General features: G+C 46.8%; 1 protein-coding gene across 1 annotated transcript in view; it reads left to right on the top strand.

Annotated features, from left to right (window-relative positions):
• The window catches only part of LOC134353320 (gamma-aminobutyric acid receptor subunit gamma-4-like), a 228,793-nt gene extending 212,501 nt beyond the window's left edge, over positions 1–16,292 (top strand). Inside the window, exons 8-9 of the mRNA XM_063061357.1 lie at positions 503–702; positions 12,491–16,292. Coding sequence (XP_062917427.1) covers positions 503–702; positions 12,491–12,769 — 479 coding nt within the window. The 3' untranslated portion in view covers positions 12,770–16,292. The remainder of the gene's footprint in view (positions 1–502; positions 703–12,490) is intronic.
• Positions 16,293–17,086: the final 794 nt, after the last annotated feature.

Raw genomic sequence — 17,086 nt, 5'->3', positions numbered from 1 at the left:
AATTGCACCGTGGGAGCAGCTTCACCAAGTCTGCAGTGGTTCCAGATAGTGCCTCTCCTCACAGTTAGGGACTGATAGTAAGTGCTGGTCTTGCCAGTGACACCCAGATCCTGAAAATTAATGATAAACAAACAACAGCAAGTATGCTCTAAAGCTCTGCAGAAAGTAGCTGCTGTGCTATATAGAAAGGGTCCCTGTTCACAAAACATTACAGAAGTTACACTGGAAACCAGAAGCCTTTCTTGCGAATTGTACTTGAATTGTGATTTCTCAAGCTTCAGGATAAGGAATAGTAATCTGTCAGTGTTCCATCCAGGATGTCCAACTGGGACTGTGATCTAAGATACTTTTCAAGCTCAGCACAAACCCACTAACAGCACCAGCTGGGAATCGGGATGGGTTCTTCCCGTTCTCTGTCATTGTCTATTAACACTGGATAAACTGGAAGTGCAGTGTGTGTGCCCTTCTCTCTAAGCTTGTCTTTGCTTTGTATTTTTTGCAGGGATCACCACCGTACTGACCATGACAACACTCAGCACCATCTCACGGAAAGCCTTGCCCAAAGTCTCCTACATCACCGCCATGGACCTCTTCGTCTCTGTTTGCTTCATCTTCGTCTTCGCTGCGCTCATGGAGTATGCCACCCTCAACTACCTAGTAGGGACCAAGAGACTCAACCCCATAAAACGCAAACTCAAACCTGTACGTTTCTAATGACACGTCCTTCTCTTTTCTCACCCATCTCCAGCTAATTGTTGATCTTGCCTAATATCTGTGGGACAGTGGGTTGGTAGATTTATGTTTGATTTATGGTAGATTTATGTTTACCAAGTTGATTCCAAAGATGAGGGGGTTGAACTATGAGGAGGGAGTGAGTCGCTGTGAGTGAGGAGGAACTGCTTTTCCCAGAGGGTGGTGAATTTGTGGAATTCTCTGCCCAATGAAGCTGTGGAAGCTACCTCAGTAAATATATTTAAAATAAAGTTGGATCGATTTTTCACAGTAGGGAAATTAAGGGTTATGGGAGAAAAGGGAGGTAGGTGGAGATGAGTCCATGGCCAGATCAGCCATGATCTTATTGAATGGCAGAGTAGGCACAACGGGACAGATGGCCGACTCCCGCTCCTACTTCTGATGTTCGTATGAAGGACATAAACCAGTTGCGGTGGTCTGGTGGTCAGAGTGGTTGGGTCTGGAACATTTGGTGATGTGACTGCCAATTTCACATGGAGACATGTGGACAACCTCAATGTCCTTTGCTCATTCTGAGTCTGATAATGGAATATGTGAATAAACTTTATAACTGCAGACATGATCTACAATCCAATTGCACCATGTTAATGAAGCACCCAGTATCTCTAAAAGCTTTGGATGGAGTTACAAAGTAAATATTGTTTAGGGATGGCAGGGGAGAGCAGGGTATGCTGGGGCTTTGGTGAGCCCTGAGGCTGTCCTTGATTGTCACTCCCATGAATAGGTTCACTGCTTTGGCCCTTCTGTTGTGAGCTGGAGGCATGACGTGAGGGATAGCCGTTGTTTGCAGGCACAGATTCCAGATGAGAAGAGTGTTTCCCGACGCTGAGAAGGACTGCTTGAGGAGGGAAATCCCGCAAGAAACCATCGCCCCACGAGGAGAAAGAGAGAAGCGTCAGGGTGCATGGTTCCCCTAGCTGGCTCTGGAAGATCTAGGGCTGAGATGAGAAGTGTCTGCACCCAGGATGTTGGTGAATCTCTACTGCAGACGGCTGTGGAGGCTGAGACACTGAATATGTTCAAGAAGGAGAAGGTGATAGGCCATGCAGTAGGGGCAAAGAAGAATCTGATATGAACAGAGTGAAGAATTCACAAGAGCATGTACTTTATAGACAATTCCTTGTGATCTCAGGACTGCTACACATGCCATGTGGAATCATTGGGCTCTCTTGGAGGGAAGATGGAACTCACAGAAAGGACGGTTTGCACCTGAACGGGGGGGGGGGCGGGTGCTAATACCCCAGCAGGAAGATTTGTGTGTACTACACGGGGGTGGGGGAGGGGGTTTAAACTAGAGTTGCAGGGTGTTGGGAAGCAGAGTGCCGGAATAGGTAGTGAAGGGATTACGGAGGTAGATGTTGTGGATTGGAACAGGCTGTTTCCTGGTGAAAGTGTACTTGGTAAGTGGGAGACCTTCAAAAATTAAATTTTGGAATACCAGGCTACTCAGTGCCTGTCAGAATAAAAGGTAAAAATAACAGATTTAGTGAACCTTGGTTTTAAAGAGATATTAAGGTACTGGTTAAGAAAAAAAAGGAGGTGCATAGGAATAGGCAGGTAGGAACAAATGAGTTACTTATGGAGTATAAGAATGCAATATCAGGAGGTCCAAAAGAAAGCACGAGGTTGAGCAAGCAGACAAAGTGAAGTGAACTGAGGGATTCTACAGACACGTTAAAAGCAATGGGATTGCAAAGACCAAATTTGGTCCTCTGGAAGATCAGAATGGTAATCTATGCATGGAGCAAAAAAAGATGGGGAAGATCTTAAACTGATTTTTCCATCTTTATTTATTCAGGAGACAGACTCAGAGTCTACAAAAGTGAGGCAAAGCAGCATCGACTTACGGACCCTATACAGATTACAGAGAAGGAGAAGTTTTCTGTCGAGGCAAATTAGGGTGGATAAACCCCCAGGGTCTGACAAGGTATTCCCTCGGACTCTGAGGGAGACGTGCAGAAATTGCAGGGTGCAAACAAATATTTAAATCATTCTTTGTGACAGGTGAAGTACCAGAGGATTGGAGGATAATTAATGTTGTTTCGCTGTTTATGAAAGGCTCTAAAAATAAACCAAAAATTATAGACCAGTGAGCTTGACATCAGCAGTGGGAAAGTTATTGGAAGGTACTCTAAGGGACGGGATATATGAATATTTGGATAGACAGGGACTGATTAGGGATAGTCAGCTTGGCTTCATGTGTGGTAGATCATTTCTAACCACTCATATAATTTTTAGAGGGAGATACCAGGAAAGTTGAGGAAAGCAAGACCATGGATGTTGTCTACCTGGATTGTAGCAATGCATTTGACAACGTCCCACATGGGAGGCTGCTCAAGAAGGTTCAGTTCCTTGGCATTCAGGATGAGGAGGTAAATTGGATTAGACCTTGACTTTGTGGAAGAACCCAGAGAGTGGAAGTATAAGGCTGCCTCTCTGACTGGAGGCCTGTGACTAGTGGTGTGCTACAGGGATCAGTGCTGGGACTCTAGTTGTTTCTCATCTATATCAATGATCTGGATGATAATGTGGTTAACTGGATCAGCAAATTTGTGGATGACACCAAGATTGGGGTGTAGTGGACAGTGAGGAAGACTATCAGAGCTTCCAGCGAGATCTGGACCAGCTGGAAAAATGGGCAGAAAAATGCCAGATAGAATTTAATGCAGACAAGTGCGGGGTGTAGCACATTGGTAGGACCAACCAGAGTAGATCTTACACAGTGAACGGTAGGGCACTGAGGAGTGCGATAGAACAAAGGGATCTGGGAATACAGGTCCATATCATTGGAAGTAACACCACAGACAGGGTCATAAAGAAAGCTTTTGGCACATTGGCCTTCATAAATCAAAGTATTGAGTACAGGAGATGAGATGTTATGTTGAATTTATATAAGATGCTAGTGAGGCCTAATTTGAAGTATTGTGACTGTTTTGGTGACCGACCTACAGGAAAGAAATAAATAAGGTTTAGAGTAAATTTACAAGGATGTGGCCGGAACTGGAGCACCTGAGTTATGAGGAAGACTGAATAGGTTAGGATTTTATTCCTTGGAACTTAGAAGATTGAGGGTAGATTTGAGGGGTGATTTGTGAGAGGTATAGATAGGGTAAATGTAAGCAGGTTTTTTTCCACTGCAGTTGGGTGGGACTACAACTAGAGGTCATGGCTTAATGGCGAAAGGTGAAAAGTTTAAAGGGAATCTTCTTCATTTAGAGGATTATGAGAGTGTGGAACTGTTATGATCCTCTCACTCTCACACTTTTCTATGACTCTCTGACAAGGATGAGTGTTTCAGAGGGGGGCTAGGATGGTAGATTTGAAGGGGTGAATAAAGAGCCATAAGCAATATCATGGGGCTGGAGAGGCAGGTGGGCCACAGGCAGTCTGAGCTGGGTGTTGCTGCAGGGAGAGGAGAGGAAGCGTGACAAGATAGCTCGTTAGGCTGTTGTTAAGACCAGGTCTTAGCATAAAGTGCATGAGGTGTTCATGGCTCCTGAATTCATCTTCCTCCTCTCCACTAATACACTGTTGTCAATACTGAAATGACATGCCCTGCGATTAGTGGGCCTTAGGGTGGAGGTGAACTGGGCTCGCTTGTTCTGTGCCTTAGGCAGGATGCTGGTGTCTGCAGGCCCACAGATCACGACCAGGCTCTGGGGTAGAAACCCGAGCCCTTGGACATGATGTGCGGATGTTGAGGAAAAGGCTGGCTCCAACTCCAAGATGTTAGTACCCAAGGACTGCAAGGAATCCTGAGCTGCCCAGTCCAAGCCCTGCTCCATGCAAAGCAAAGTAACAGTGAGGAGGACCAGAGGCAAGTCTCCCTCAGTTAGAACGCCTGACAACTGGTCCACCAGCTTCCCAATGTGTGCACAAGAAACAGATTTCCTAAATGTTGCAGCAGATGGAAGGGAAACTGGGAGGGGTGGGACGGGTGTGTGTGTGTGTGTGTGAGAGTGTGTGTAAGGAGCAGTGATGGTGGATCCAGGGCTGAAGGTCCTGATATGTGAGGTTGTGGAAGAAGCAGAGATTCAGGGCAGTTCCATGGTTATCAACAGAACTCAGCTTCAGATCATACCGGCAACTCCTGTTTCCTGAGACTCCCACCAAGAAATTAAAACTTTGCAGGCTGCAACAGGAGATGCTGGAACCCTAGATGCCTGCATGAGGGAGAATCACTTATCGCTGAAAAAACCTCAGTGAAGGACTGTCATCCTAACATACTGCAAGGGGTTGGTGCAGTGATCTGAAAATTGGGAGTGAGGGAAAGAGGCAGGTGAGGATGAAGAGGAGTGAGGGAAAAGGTGTGGAAGAGAGACAGAGCACGTGCAGGGAGATAGGAGCATGGGGATGGGGGGTGAGAGAGAGACAGAGGACATGCAAGGAGATAGGAGCATGGGGATGGGGGGTGGGAGAGAGACAGAGCACGTGCAGGAAGATAGGAGCATGGGGATGGGGGGTGAGAGAGAGACAGAGCACGTGCAGGGAGATAGGAGCATGGGGATGGGGTATGAGAGAGAGACAGAGGACGTGCAGGGAGATAGGAGCATGAGGATGCGGGGTGGGAGAGAGACAGAGCACGTGCCGGGAGATAGGAGCATGGGGATGGGGTGTGAGAGAGAGACAGAGCACGTGCAGGGAGATAGGAGCATGAGGATGGGGGGTGGGAGAGAGACAGAGCACGTGCAGGGAGATAGGAGCATGGGGATGGGGTATGAGAGAGAGACAGAGGACGTGCAGGGAGATAGGAGCATGGGATGGGGGGTGGGAGACAGACAGAGCACGTGCAGGAAGATAGGAGCATGGGGATGGAGGGTGAGAGAGAGACAGAGCACGTGCAGGGAGATAGGAGCATGGGGATGGGGGGTGGGAGAGAGACAGAGGACGTGGGAGAGAGACAGAGGACGTGCAGGGAGATACGAGCATGGGGATGGGGTGTGAGACAGAGACAGAGGATGTGCAGGGAGATAGGGGGGGTGAGAGAGAGACAGAGCACGTGCAGGGAGATAGGAGCATGGGGATGGGGGGTGGGAGAGAGGACGTGCAGGGAGATAGGAGCATGGGGATGGGGGGGTGAGAGAGAGACAGAGCACGTGCAGGGAGATAGGAGCATGGGGATGGGGGGTGGGAGAGAGGACGTGCAGGGAGATAGGAGCATGGGGATGGGGGGTGGGAGAGAGGACGTGCAGGGAGATAGGAGCATGGGGATGGGGGGGTGAGAGAGAGATGGGGGCCCTGCAGACAGGTGGCTGAGAGATAGGGACTCTGGGGAGAGGGGTGGGGCAGTTGGAGAGTTTATGGTGAGATGGCATGGAGATAGGGAGAACGGGGTGTGGTGTGGGAGAGAGATGGAGTGTGTGGAGAGACCTGGCAGAAGGATAGGGAGTATTGAAAAGGGTGTGGGAGAGAGGTGCATAGTGTGCAGAGAGTTAGCAAGTATGGGGAGAGAGGGGTGGTAGAGGGATAGTAAAGATTGGGAGGGTGTGGAAGAGAGAGTATACAGAGGGGTGACAGAGGGACAGGAAGTATTGGGAGTGGTGGGGGGGCAAGATGGACAGTGTACATAGAGAGGTGGCAGTGAGATGGGGAGGGCCATGGGAGGGAGATGGAGACTACAGACAGGTGGCATAGCAATAGGGAGCATTGAGAGGGTGTGGGACAGATGGACAGCGTACAGAGAGGTGGCAGAGATAGGGATTATGGGGAGGGGTGTGAGTGATGGAGAGGTGGGCGAGCAATAGGGACCATGTAGAGGGATGTGAGAGAGAAGGAAAGTGTGTGGAGAGGTGGCCAAGAGATAGGGGACATTGGGAGGGTGTGGGATAGAGAGGAAGAGCGTACAGGGACTTGTCACAGAGATAGAAAGAATGGGGCATGTGAGTGGAGAGGTGACAGGGAGAGAGAGTGCACAGGGCAGTGTGTGGTTGAGATATGGAAAGTGTACCAGAGAGATAGGGAGTATGGTGAATAGTGGGAGAGGGAGGTGGAGAGAGCTCAGAGTGGCAGATAAATAATCATAATTGACTATGTAACCCCTTCAGTTTTAACTTCCCTCACACTGAATAGCAGTGATCTAATTATAGAGAAAAGGCACACAAGGTTAGAGGGGAAAATCCAGCAAGACCTTACCAGATTCCTAGCAGTCAAAGTACAGGCAGAGGGTTCAGAAAACTCACAGTTAAACTCAAAATCTGGAAAGAAACTTTTAAATGAAGTTCCAGAAACTAGAGATCCCTACAAACGACAATTCCTAGACCAAGCAAAGAAACAAGGGACAAGGGACTTTCTGCGGCTACAAACAAGGCACAGGTGATAACAGTGAGCTAATAATTAGTCTAATAGGCAGCTGAGCAGGAGGGGGTTGGCCTGGTCATCCCGTTTCCCCCACCCCCCCGGTGGCTAGTTCAAGGTGTGACAGAGAGTATGGAGAGGGCTGGGGTATGAGATGGAGAATGTGCAGAGGGATAGGGAGTATGGGGAGGTGTGTTCGGAGAGGTGGAGGGAGCGTGAAGAGATTACAGGGAGATAGGAAGTATGGGAAGGTTGTGGGAGAGATGGAGGGTGTTCAGAGAGGTGACAGAGAGACAGGGAATATGGGGGTTGTAGGAGAGTTGGAGAGTGCTTGGAGATGTGACAGAGAGGGAGTATGGGGGGAGATGGAGGTTGTTGGGGAGAGGTGACGGAGAGAGGGAGTATGGGGGCTGTGGGAGAGATGGACAGTGCTTGGAGATGTGACAGAGAGGGAGTATGGGGGGGAGGTAGAGGGTGTTGGGAAGAGGTGACGGAGAGAGGCAGTATGGGGGCTGTGGGAGAGATGGACAGTGCTTGGAGATGTGACAGAGAGGGAGTATGGGGGGGAGGTAGAGAGTGTTGGGGAGAGGTGATGGAGAGAGGGAGTATGGGGGTTGTGGGAGAATTGGAGAGTGCTTGGAGATGTGACAGAGAGGGAATATGGGGGGAGATGGAGGGTGTTGGGGAGAGGTGACAGGGAGATAAGGAGTTTGGAAAGGTTGTGGGAGAGGTGACGGAGAGGGGGGGTATGAAGAGTGGTGGTGGAGAGATGGAGGGTGTTCGGAGAGGTGACAGGGAGATAATGAGTATAGGTGTTACGCTTTGTAATTCCAAAGCACGAAACTAATTGAAAGGAAAGACGGAGCCGGTAATGCCTGCCTTTGTTTTCTCATTACTTTAAGCAAGGCATGCATAATAAGCTTGACAAGGTGTGGTATCAATTTTACCTATGCTATTCACATACTTTTACATATAAGCCATAATGCATTATTTAAACAAAGAACACTTAATAAGACATTATGTTTACGATTTTACTATGAGCTTCAATTGCATATAAAATACATTTCAACTCAGATATGCAACATATTGATCTCTAATCATCTATACACACACTGTATGCACGTGGCCAAGTGGTTAAGGCATTCGTCTAGTGATCTGAAGGTCACTAGTTTGAGCCTCAGCCGTGGAAGTGTGTTTGTGTCCTTGAGCAAGGCACTTAACCACACATTGCTCTAGTGTCTGTGTGAGGAGTGGCGCCCCACACAGACTTCCAATCTGCGCCTTGTAAGGCATGAAAATGCCCGACACAGGCCTCTCATGGTCTGAGTTGACGTTCCGTCCCCTATGCCATATAATACAACTACTATACACAGCATGGTCAATTTTAAATTGTCCCATTCAGGCCTAAATGTTTAATTGCTCCAATGGCTTTCTTATTGTCTTTGCTGATTGGGAGGGGCGGGGGGGGGGGTGTTGGTGGTCACTCTGCTTGTCAGGTAAAACTTTTGGCTGTGAAACAATCTGAGGTTCTGGGGCCTCCTCTGTGGTATTTGGAGGAACTGACTCCGGGATTGTAGGAAGCTTTTCTGTCAGCTTTGGCTACCTTTCTTCTCTGACAATCGTCTCTGCTCTCCTCAACTGATCAATGCGTCATCTTCAGATCATATCAGATGTAATCTCCCCTGTGTAGGACAGTTGTCCACTTCCTTCCTTAATCTCTTTGCGTACCGACTTTTGATCATCTTTGTAGTCCCTCACCAGGACAGTCTGTCCAGGAATGCAACATTGAATCTCCTTGTTTAAGGAGCCCTCAGTTTGTCTCAGCTGCTTGTCCTGCATACTCCTTCTGAGATTGGTTTTGAGGAGATGCAAGCGTGAACACAAGAGACGACCCAGAAACAGCACAACTGGCGGGTTTGCTCAGTTTCGATGTGCAAGGAGGAGATCGGTGAGCTTCTGATTCAGTGTCAGTGTAGTGTGCTCTGCTGACACTGTTCCCAGTACGTTCCTTAGACTCTGGACAAACCTTTCTGCCAAGTCATTTGTAGCTGGGTGGTACCATGCAGATGTAATATCTCCTGTAACATTCATTTTTCAGGAAGGACTGAAGGTGTTCCACAACAAACTCTGCTCCATTGTCACTGACAAAGTGTTCTGGAACACCAGTCCTTAAGAAGAGGCTTCTCAGCACATCAGTAGTGTGCAAGGTTGTAGTGGAGGCTATTGGGAACACTAGCATTGCCCATGGGCTCCACTGAACCTTGGAAAAATTTAATTCAACTTCAGTGAGATCTAGTTGACTGGCAACTTTACCAGTAGTCATTGAGCTGGATGGACTTTGTAAAACTTGGGTGTGGCATTTTCATTTAATGCTATTTTACCCTTGATATGTTTGATTTTTTCCATCGCCATCCTTGAACTCTGCTGAGGCATCATCCAGTACCTTTCTTAATTTGCTCTCAGTTGATTCTATTGCAGAGGATATGGCTTGCAGATGATGGATGGATGTCCAGTCAAGCTGTTGTCTCAGCCTCTCATGACCCCACAATACTGACCACAACAAGCCCAATGTGACTTGTTGGTTGTTGTATTTCACCTTTACGAATGTCTTCGCACAGGAGGTATCATGTCTCTAGTTTAACTTCTTAGATGGATATCAGGCTTCCATTCAATGTCTTTGAAATGCTGCTCAAACTTTTTTTAAATGACTGAAATAGCCGAGCCAGGGTCCAATTCTGTTTTAAATTAATTTACCATTCTCTTCTGATGTAAGCCATATTGCTTGTCTCTTGTTAGCTTTCACATTGTAGATCTCAAGGCTAATCAGTCCTGTGTCACTCTCAGCATTGCCAGATTTTTCATCAACAGCATGCAGATTAGTGCTCATTTTCGAAACTGCAGCTTGACCTTGTATCTTTTTCTCTTCTCTATGTAGTCCATTTATTTTTGTCTGCCCGACATGCTCTTTATATGTGTCCTAATTAGTAGCATTTTCTGCAAGTTTAAACCTGCATTAGGCTAGTGTATGCCACAATGGTACTGTAAGTTGTGCTTCTGTTAGGAGCCATTTTTGAATGTTTTCTTGTAAAATTCCTTAAACTAAATGATCTCTCAGTGCTCATTAAGCCCGTTACTGAACTGACAATGCTTGGACAATTTCTACAATTCAGCCATGTATGCTGAAATGGATTCCCCTTCCTTCTAATTCCACTTATGAAATGTAAATTGTTCTACAATCAACAATGTTTAATTTCTAAATGTTCCTGCATTATTTTCATATCATTAAAATTCACCTTAGCTGTTTTGGTTGGAGCAGTCAAACTTCTAAGCAAATTGTATGCCTTTAAACCAAATGAACTCAGCAAAACTGGCACTCGTTTCTCATTAACTATTTCATTTGCTTCAAAGTACTGCCCAATTTATTCAGTATATATGAGCCAGTTATTTCTTGTGGAATTGAACACATCTATCTTTCTGGTGTAGCCAACCATTTCTGCTTTATTTTTATTTATGATTATTATCACCTAGTGCTCACTGGTTATGAACCAATGTATTCAACCGTTTTCTACCTTTTTTAACTCATCTGTTTCTGGTCCTTCCCAAAGAAGCAGTTGCTGCGCTTTTTTTTACTTGAACATTTCTTGATGAGCTTTTATTAACTTGTATGTCTTAGTTCACTTCAACAGGGTAGATAGTCATCTTGAGTTTGTTTTTAAAACTTACTTGTCGCCACTGTTACATCTTGTAACTTCAAAACTTAAAACTAATTGAAAGGAAACACAAAGTCAAGAATGCATATTTTAATTTTGCTTTTCCTTCAAGCGAGGTCAGAATCAGAATCAGGTTTATTATCACCGGCATGTGACGTGAAATTTGTTAACTTAGCAGCAGCAGTTCAATACAATACATAATCTAGCTAGCAGAGAAAGAAAAATAAATAATAAATAAAATAAAACATAATAATAAATAAGCAAGTAAATCAATTACGGATATTGAATAGATTATTTAAAAATGTGCAAAAACAGAAATACTGTATATTAAAAAAAGTGAGATAGTGTCCAAAACTTCAAAGTCCATTCAGGAATTGGATGGCAGAGGGGAAAAAACTGTTCCTGAATCGCTGAGTGTGTGCCTTCAGGCTTCTGTATCTCCTACCTGATGGTAACAGTGAGAAAAGGGCATGCCCTGGGTGCTGGAGGTCCTTAATAATGGACACTGCCTTTCTGAAGTGCGTACATATGAGGTGGTGGCATGACGACATAGATAGATAGATAGATACCCAATTTCCCTCGAGATCAATAATGTATGTCTATCTATCTATCTATCTATCTGAGGTGCTTACATATGAGGTGGTGGCATGACGACATATGACATTCACGTACTTTTACATTATTTAAATAAACAAGAATGCTTAATCAAACAACATATTTATAATATTACTCAAATATTACTGATGTCTTAAATATACAACAAGGAGGGTGTGGGAGAGATGGAAAGTGAGTGTAATGATGGGAAGGAGTGGAAGTTTGAATTGCATGCTCAAGGTAGCCATTACAAACAGAATGTGGATGTTTTGAAAAATGGCCATTTCTCTTGCCCTTGCCAATGTAAAATAGGACAGGTCCAGACAAATGAAAGGAAGTGGAGATATTTGATTGGGAAGGGAAGAGGCAGAGAGTGGAGGGAGCAGTGGGTAGGCACAGAGATATGTTGGCATTGCTGGGGAGAGGTGAAGACGAGTGGAGCGGTGTGAGAGGGTCAGGAGTAGGTGGGTTTGGGGGAGGAGGCTTAAGCTCTGGAGCAGTGAGGCAGGTGTAGGGATGGTGGGGTGCAGGGAGGCAATGTGAGTACTGGGCTGGTGTTGGGAATAGCAGGGAGGTGTGGGAGGGGCAGGAGTAGGTGTGGGGAGGAGGCTTAAGGAAGCTCCAGAGCAGTGAGGCAAGTGTAGGGATGGTGCAGGTGCAGGGAGGCATGTGTGTATTGGGCTAGTGGTCGAGGGTCAGGGAGACGGGAGGAGTGTTTGTAAGTGAGAGGGTCAAGGAGGTGTAGGGGTGGGGGTAGATGTTGGGAATGGCAGAGAAGGTCAGGCAGCTGTTGAGGTAGGAGTAGGTGTTGGGAATGGCAGAGAAGGTCAGGGAGATGTGGAGGCAGAGTAGGTGTTGGGAATGACAGAAGGTCAGGGAGTAGGTGTTGGGAAAGACAGAGAAGGTCAGGGAGCTGTTGAGGTAGGAGTAGGTGTTGGGGATGACAGAGGGTCAGGCAGATGTGGAGGGGTAGAGAGGATTAAAGATGTGCAGGAGGAGAAAGGGTAGGTTACGGGAATGGTGAAGAGGGTCAGGGAGGTATATCACATACAGCAGGAGTGTGGCTATTTTGCCCACAATACCATAGTAGGTGACACCACAAATGCCTCCCCAAGTTGATCAGCGATGTTTCTCCGCAGGAATCCTGCCCACCGGGGACAGACCCTTGCTTCACCACCATCACTGTCAACAACCTGGGCCAGTGGCCGGAGCCTGAGGAAGACCTGGCGGAGGACTGCCTGGAGGGGAAGGACTGCCGTTCCTTTTTCTGCTGCATCGAGGACTGTCAGACGGGCACCTGGCGCCGGGGACACGTCCGGATCCACATCTCCCGGCTGGATGCCTACTCTCGCGTTTTCTTTCCCACTGCTTTCCTCCTCTTTAACCTCGTCTACTGGATCGCTTACCTCTACCTGTGACCTTGTCTCTCCCTCCCACACCACCTTAATTCTGCAATAAAACTTCTTCCCTGTCTTCTCTCCTGACAGATTATTGGATCGGGGCTTAAAAGCAGGTGGTGTAGGCAGGTGGGCCAAGTTAAATAGGGAGGGCCAACAACTGGAAGATTGGGCTAATAATTGGGCTCTTACTCTGGGCTCTATGGTGGTGTTCTGCTTGGCAGCGGCAAATCCACCTACCCTGGACTAAGTGACAGGAATCTACCCAACATAGAGGGCACCATCAGGATGCCCAGGTCTGCTTTTCCATCAGAGCTCTGTTATTGTCCTGGTGCTAGCTGGAATTGCTGGTTGGTTCAGATCACTCGCCTTCTACTCTGCCAACCACCACTCCTCCAACTGCACTCACCCTGCCTCTGCCCAGCACACTGAGGCTAATTCCAACCACCACACTGTCCACCAGCAACCGGGGGGATCCTCTGACCTGTGTAACCAAGCATTGGCCATCACTGAGTTTGCCCATGCATGGTGTGGGCCAAGCACGGGCAAATGGGATTTGATCAGGTAGGAATCTTGTTTGGCATGGAGGAGCTGGCGTGAAGCCCTGTTCCCATTTACTCTACGACCCCACGATGTCTGAGTCACATAAACGCCCTGCCTTTCTCGGGCGGGAGAGACCACAGAAACAGGTAGGGGGAAATAGTGAGTGACTTCAACAGCAAGAACAAAAACTGATAAAATGAATGAGAAATCAACAATGGAAACTGCAGGTGACATATACTTCATCCAACATACCCTGTTCATTGCACTTTCCCACATTAGGCCCATTTCCTTCGGCTCCTTTTCTTTCCATGTTCCAATCAACCGCAAATATACCTGCCTGTACCGCCACTTTTGCTAGCTCACCAACCTGTGCATGAAAATCTTGCCCCTCAGATCTCCATTCACACCTTGGATCTTTGCCCTTTAGTTTTGGACTTTCTGACCCTGGTTAAATACTCTATGCCTCTCATAGCTCCATAAACATTCATAAGATCACCTCGTATTCCAGTGAGAATAAGTATAGACCATCAAATTTTTGCCCTCCATTCCAAGCATCACCTTGGTCAATTTCTTCTGTACTCTCTCTATTGCTACCACATCCTTCCTGTGGTGTAGTGACAATACACAAAGCAGGGGTTCCCAACCTTCTTTGTGCCACACACCCCTACCATCAACAGAGGGCCCCTTGGACCCCAGATTTGGAACCCCTGTTCTAAGTGCAGTTGAACCAAGGGTTTTTATTCAATGGAAATCACTGATCAAATTTTGTGAGGTTGTTACCAATGCATCCATTGTCTCCTTCAGAAATGCGAATTACATTTTGCAGGTTGTTGGTGGTGGGGTGCTGTGTCGGGGGGAGGTCTGATGGCTTGTTGCTGCTGTCTGGATCCTATACCCACATGAATAGCAGATCTTCCCCTTTACCAGTCTCTGCTGGTATCTCCAGTTTTTTTTGTTAGGAGCAAGTGATACTTAATGCCCAGGTGATCCCTCAGCCCTTTATTGCCACACCCACAGATAGCTCCAGCCTGCCCGAGGAGGTACAGCAGGCCTCAACATTGCCTCCTGAGCTCATGAAGAGTCACAGTGTCAGGCAAACAATCTGCAAGGAAACTTTTCCCCTGATTGCTGCCCACCACCACCCCGCCAATCCCAGCCCCAGCTAATGAAGCAGGGCTCCTTCTTGTAGAACAATCCTTGGAAGAGCCACCGAGAGCAGCAAGGGTACAGAATGTGAGCTGGCTGGGGACTTCATTGTCTGTCAACAGGGGTGGGTGGAAGCACCACTCCTGATCTAGCTGGCCAAGTCTAAGGTGAAAGAGTCTGTGGCAAATAATAAGTGAATCAGCACCAGCGATAAACCTACTTCACCTCACCCTCGCCTGTCTATCTGAGGTGTACGCACCTGTATGTGACATTGGAGAGGTGACCATCAGATACTCCTTGTGGAGACCAGGTCTCCTCTTCACACGAAGACCAGCTTCCAACATGTTGTGGACCCAGAATGTATCTGGCAGTTCCATCCTGGAAACTGGGGAGGCAACGTGGACCTTCCACCACATTAGTCCCATGGACCTTCATCCTACAGTGAGCCAGGAGACCAGCCCTAGCGGAGTGAGGAACGTAGTACACCAGTGAGTAACGCCAGATGTATCTAGTGAGGTGCAACACAGGACAAGATGTGGAAGGACATCCCAAGGTATGTTTGCACATCTGGAGGTGAATGGTGGTGAAAAGTTAAAGAGCTAACAGAAAGGTGGACTTCAGCAATGCGAGAGCCTACATGTGAGTGACAAAGACAAATACGTCCATATAACCCTTCAGCCAGAGTGGTCAAGGAGTCCATCCACTATGGCTGACCATTGAGGTACCTGTCATTATAACAGTGACAGGACCAAAACAGTATCATCTGGAGTGCTGAGGAACACTCATAAGTCAGACTGATTCACCACTACACCAGCAGCTGTACAGCAGGGCTGAAAAGGAGCCAGATTTGTTCTGTCCATAAAATGCACAGCAAATCCAATGGGACCACATCATTCCCGATTATTCTACCTTCTGTCACAGGCAAACCGTTGACAGGTATTGCACAGAATGATGTTCACCTTTAATCTGCTGACAGTGCCCAGGGCATCTGTGTTCCTGATATCTATCATTCCATCTTTGGTCAGGGTGCACGTAATGTACATTTCTTACAATTGCTACTTGTACTCCACTGTCTAACGGGATACTGCACTGGCCCATACGGCTGACTGCCTCTGCCCTTGGTGTATGGACAAAGAAGTTGGTGTACAGAAGTAAGCAAGATCCAGGACAGTGCACGTTTGAATCAGATGCAGGACTTCGACATAATCACTTGAACCTGTTCTGTGATTAATAGATCATGGTTGCTACGAATGTAACCTTGTCTACCTACTGCTGTAACTGTCTGCCTCCTCACTTATCAGGGACGTATCTCCATCTGCCTTCAAAATATTCATGCACTCTGCTTCCCACTACCTTTTGAGGAAGTGTCGTAAAGACTCAAAAACCTGAGAAGCAGTTCTTTTCATATCTCTCTCTTAAATGGCCAGCTCCTTACTAATAAACAGTAACCCCCATCCCTGCCAGCAGTTCCAGAAACATCTTCCCACATCCAGCCCTTAGGATTAAAATGTTTTAATCAAATCTCCTCTCCTAAATCCCAATCGGTACAAATGCAGCCTGTCTGACTTCTCCTCATAAAGCAAACCCTCTGCATTCCAAGTATCAGTCTGGTAAACCTCTGATCTGTTCCCATTAAGGTCTTTCCTTAAGATTCAAGATTGTTTCATATCATTTCTTGTACACAGGTGTAAAGGAGAAAAAAATAATTGTTACTCCAGATCCGATGACACACAAAAAATAAAGAACACAATAAAAATAACACAATAAATATAAATACTTTACAGCTTATACACTGCACATAGATTGATTGTATGTCCATAAAGTGACACTATGCACAGGAGTGTCTGCACATAAGGTGACTGACAGGACATAATAAAGGAGTGGTGTGTGGAGGGGTGGGCTAGTAGGTGGGGGTGTTCATCAGCTTTCTGCTTGGAGAAAGTAACTGGTGGTCCTGGTGTGGATGCTACGTAGCTTGATGGGAGTCGGACAAACAACCAGCCCTTGAGCAGGATGGGTGAGAACCTTCAGGATGTTACTGGCCTTCTTCCACCACCTTTCTATATACATGTCCTTGATGACAGGTAGGCTGGTGCCAGTGACTCATTGTGAAAATATCCTGCCCACCACAGAGCAGTTTCCATAGCAAGCAGTTAGGCAGCTTGTTAGGATGCTCTCTGCTGTGCATCTGTAAAACAAAGAAGTTCAGTGATACTGTATGCAGTGATCCAGATGTCTCACCAGCATTCTACAGAACTGAGAAATAACCACTCTACTTAATTCCTCTCGCAAAAAAAAATGTCAGTATTCCTAATTATTTGCAGTACCCGCCTACCCGCCTTTTACCTAACGTGCTGGATCAGCCAGATCCCTCTGCCTACCAAAGCTCTGAAATCCCTCATATGAAGATAACATCCCACCATACAGCACATTTCTGTTTTCCATATCACACTCTATTTGCCAGAACTTTGCCTACTCACTCTTGCCATCTATATTCCTTTGCAGCCTCCTTGTTCCTGCTCACGTATTACAGGTGTGAGCTTTGCAGATGAAGACAGAATTCATTCCCTGTATCTAACTGCCCTTTGAGAAACTGGTGGTGAGCCAGTTAGTTCTTCACCATTGTTTAATGTTCCCCCATCAGACCTC

Source organism: Mobula hypostoma, chromosome 10, assembly GCF_963921235.1.
Source record: "Mobula hypostoma chromosome 10, sMobHyp1.1, whole genome shotgun sequence".
Lineage (NCBI taxonomy): Eukaryota > Metazoa > Chordata > Chondrichthyes > Myliobatiformes > Myliobatidae > Mobula > Mobula hypostoma.
The sequence above is the reverse complement of the archived record's forward strand: the minus strand, read 5'-3'. Positions and strand labels throughout refer to the sequence as shown.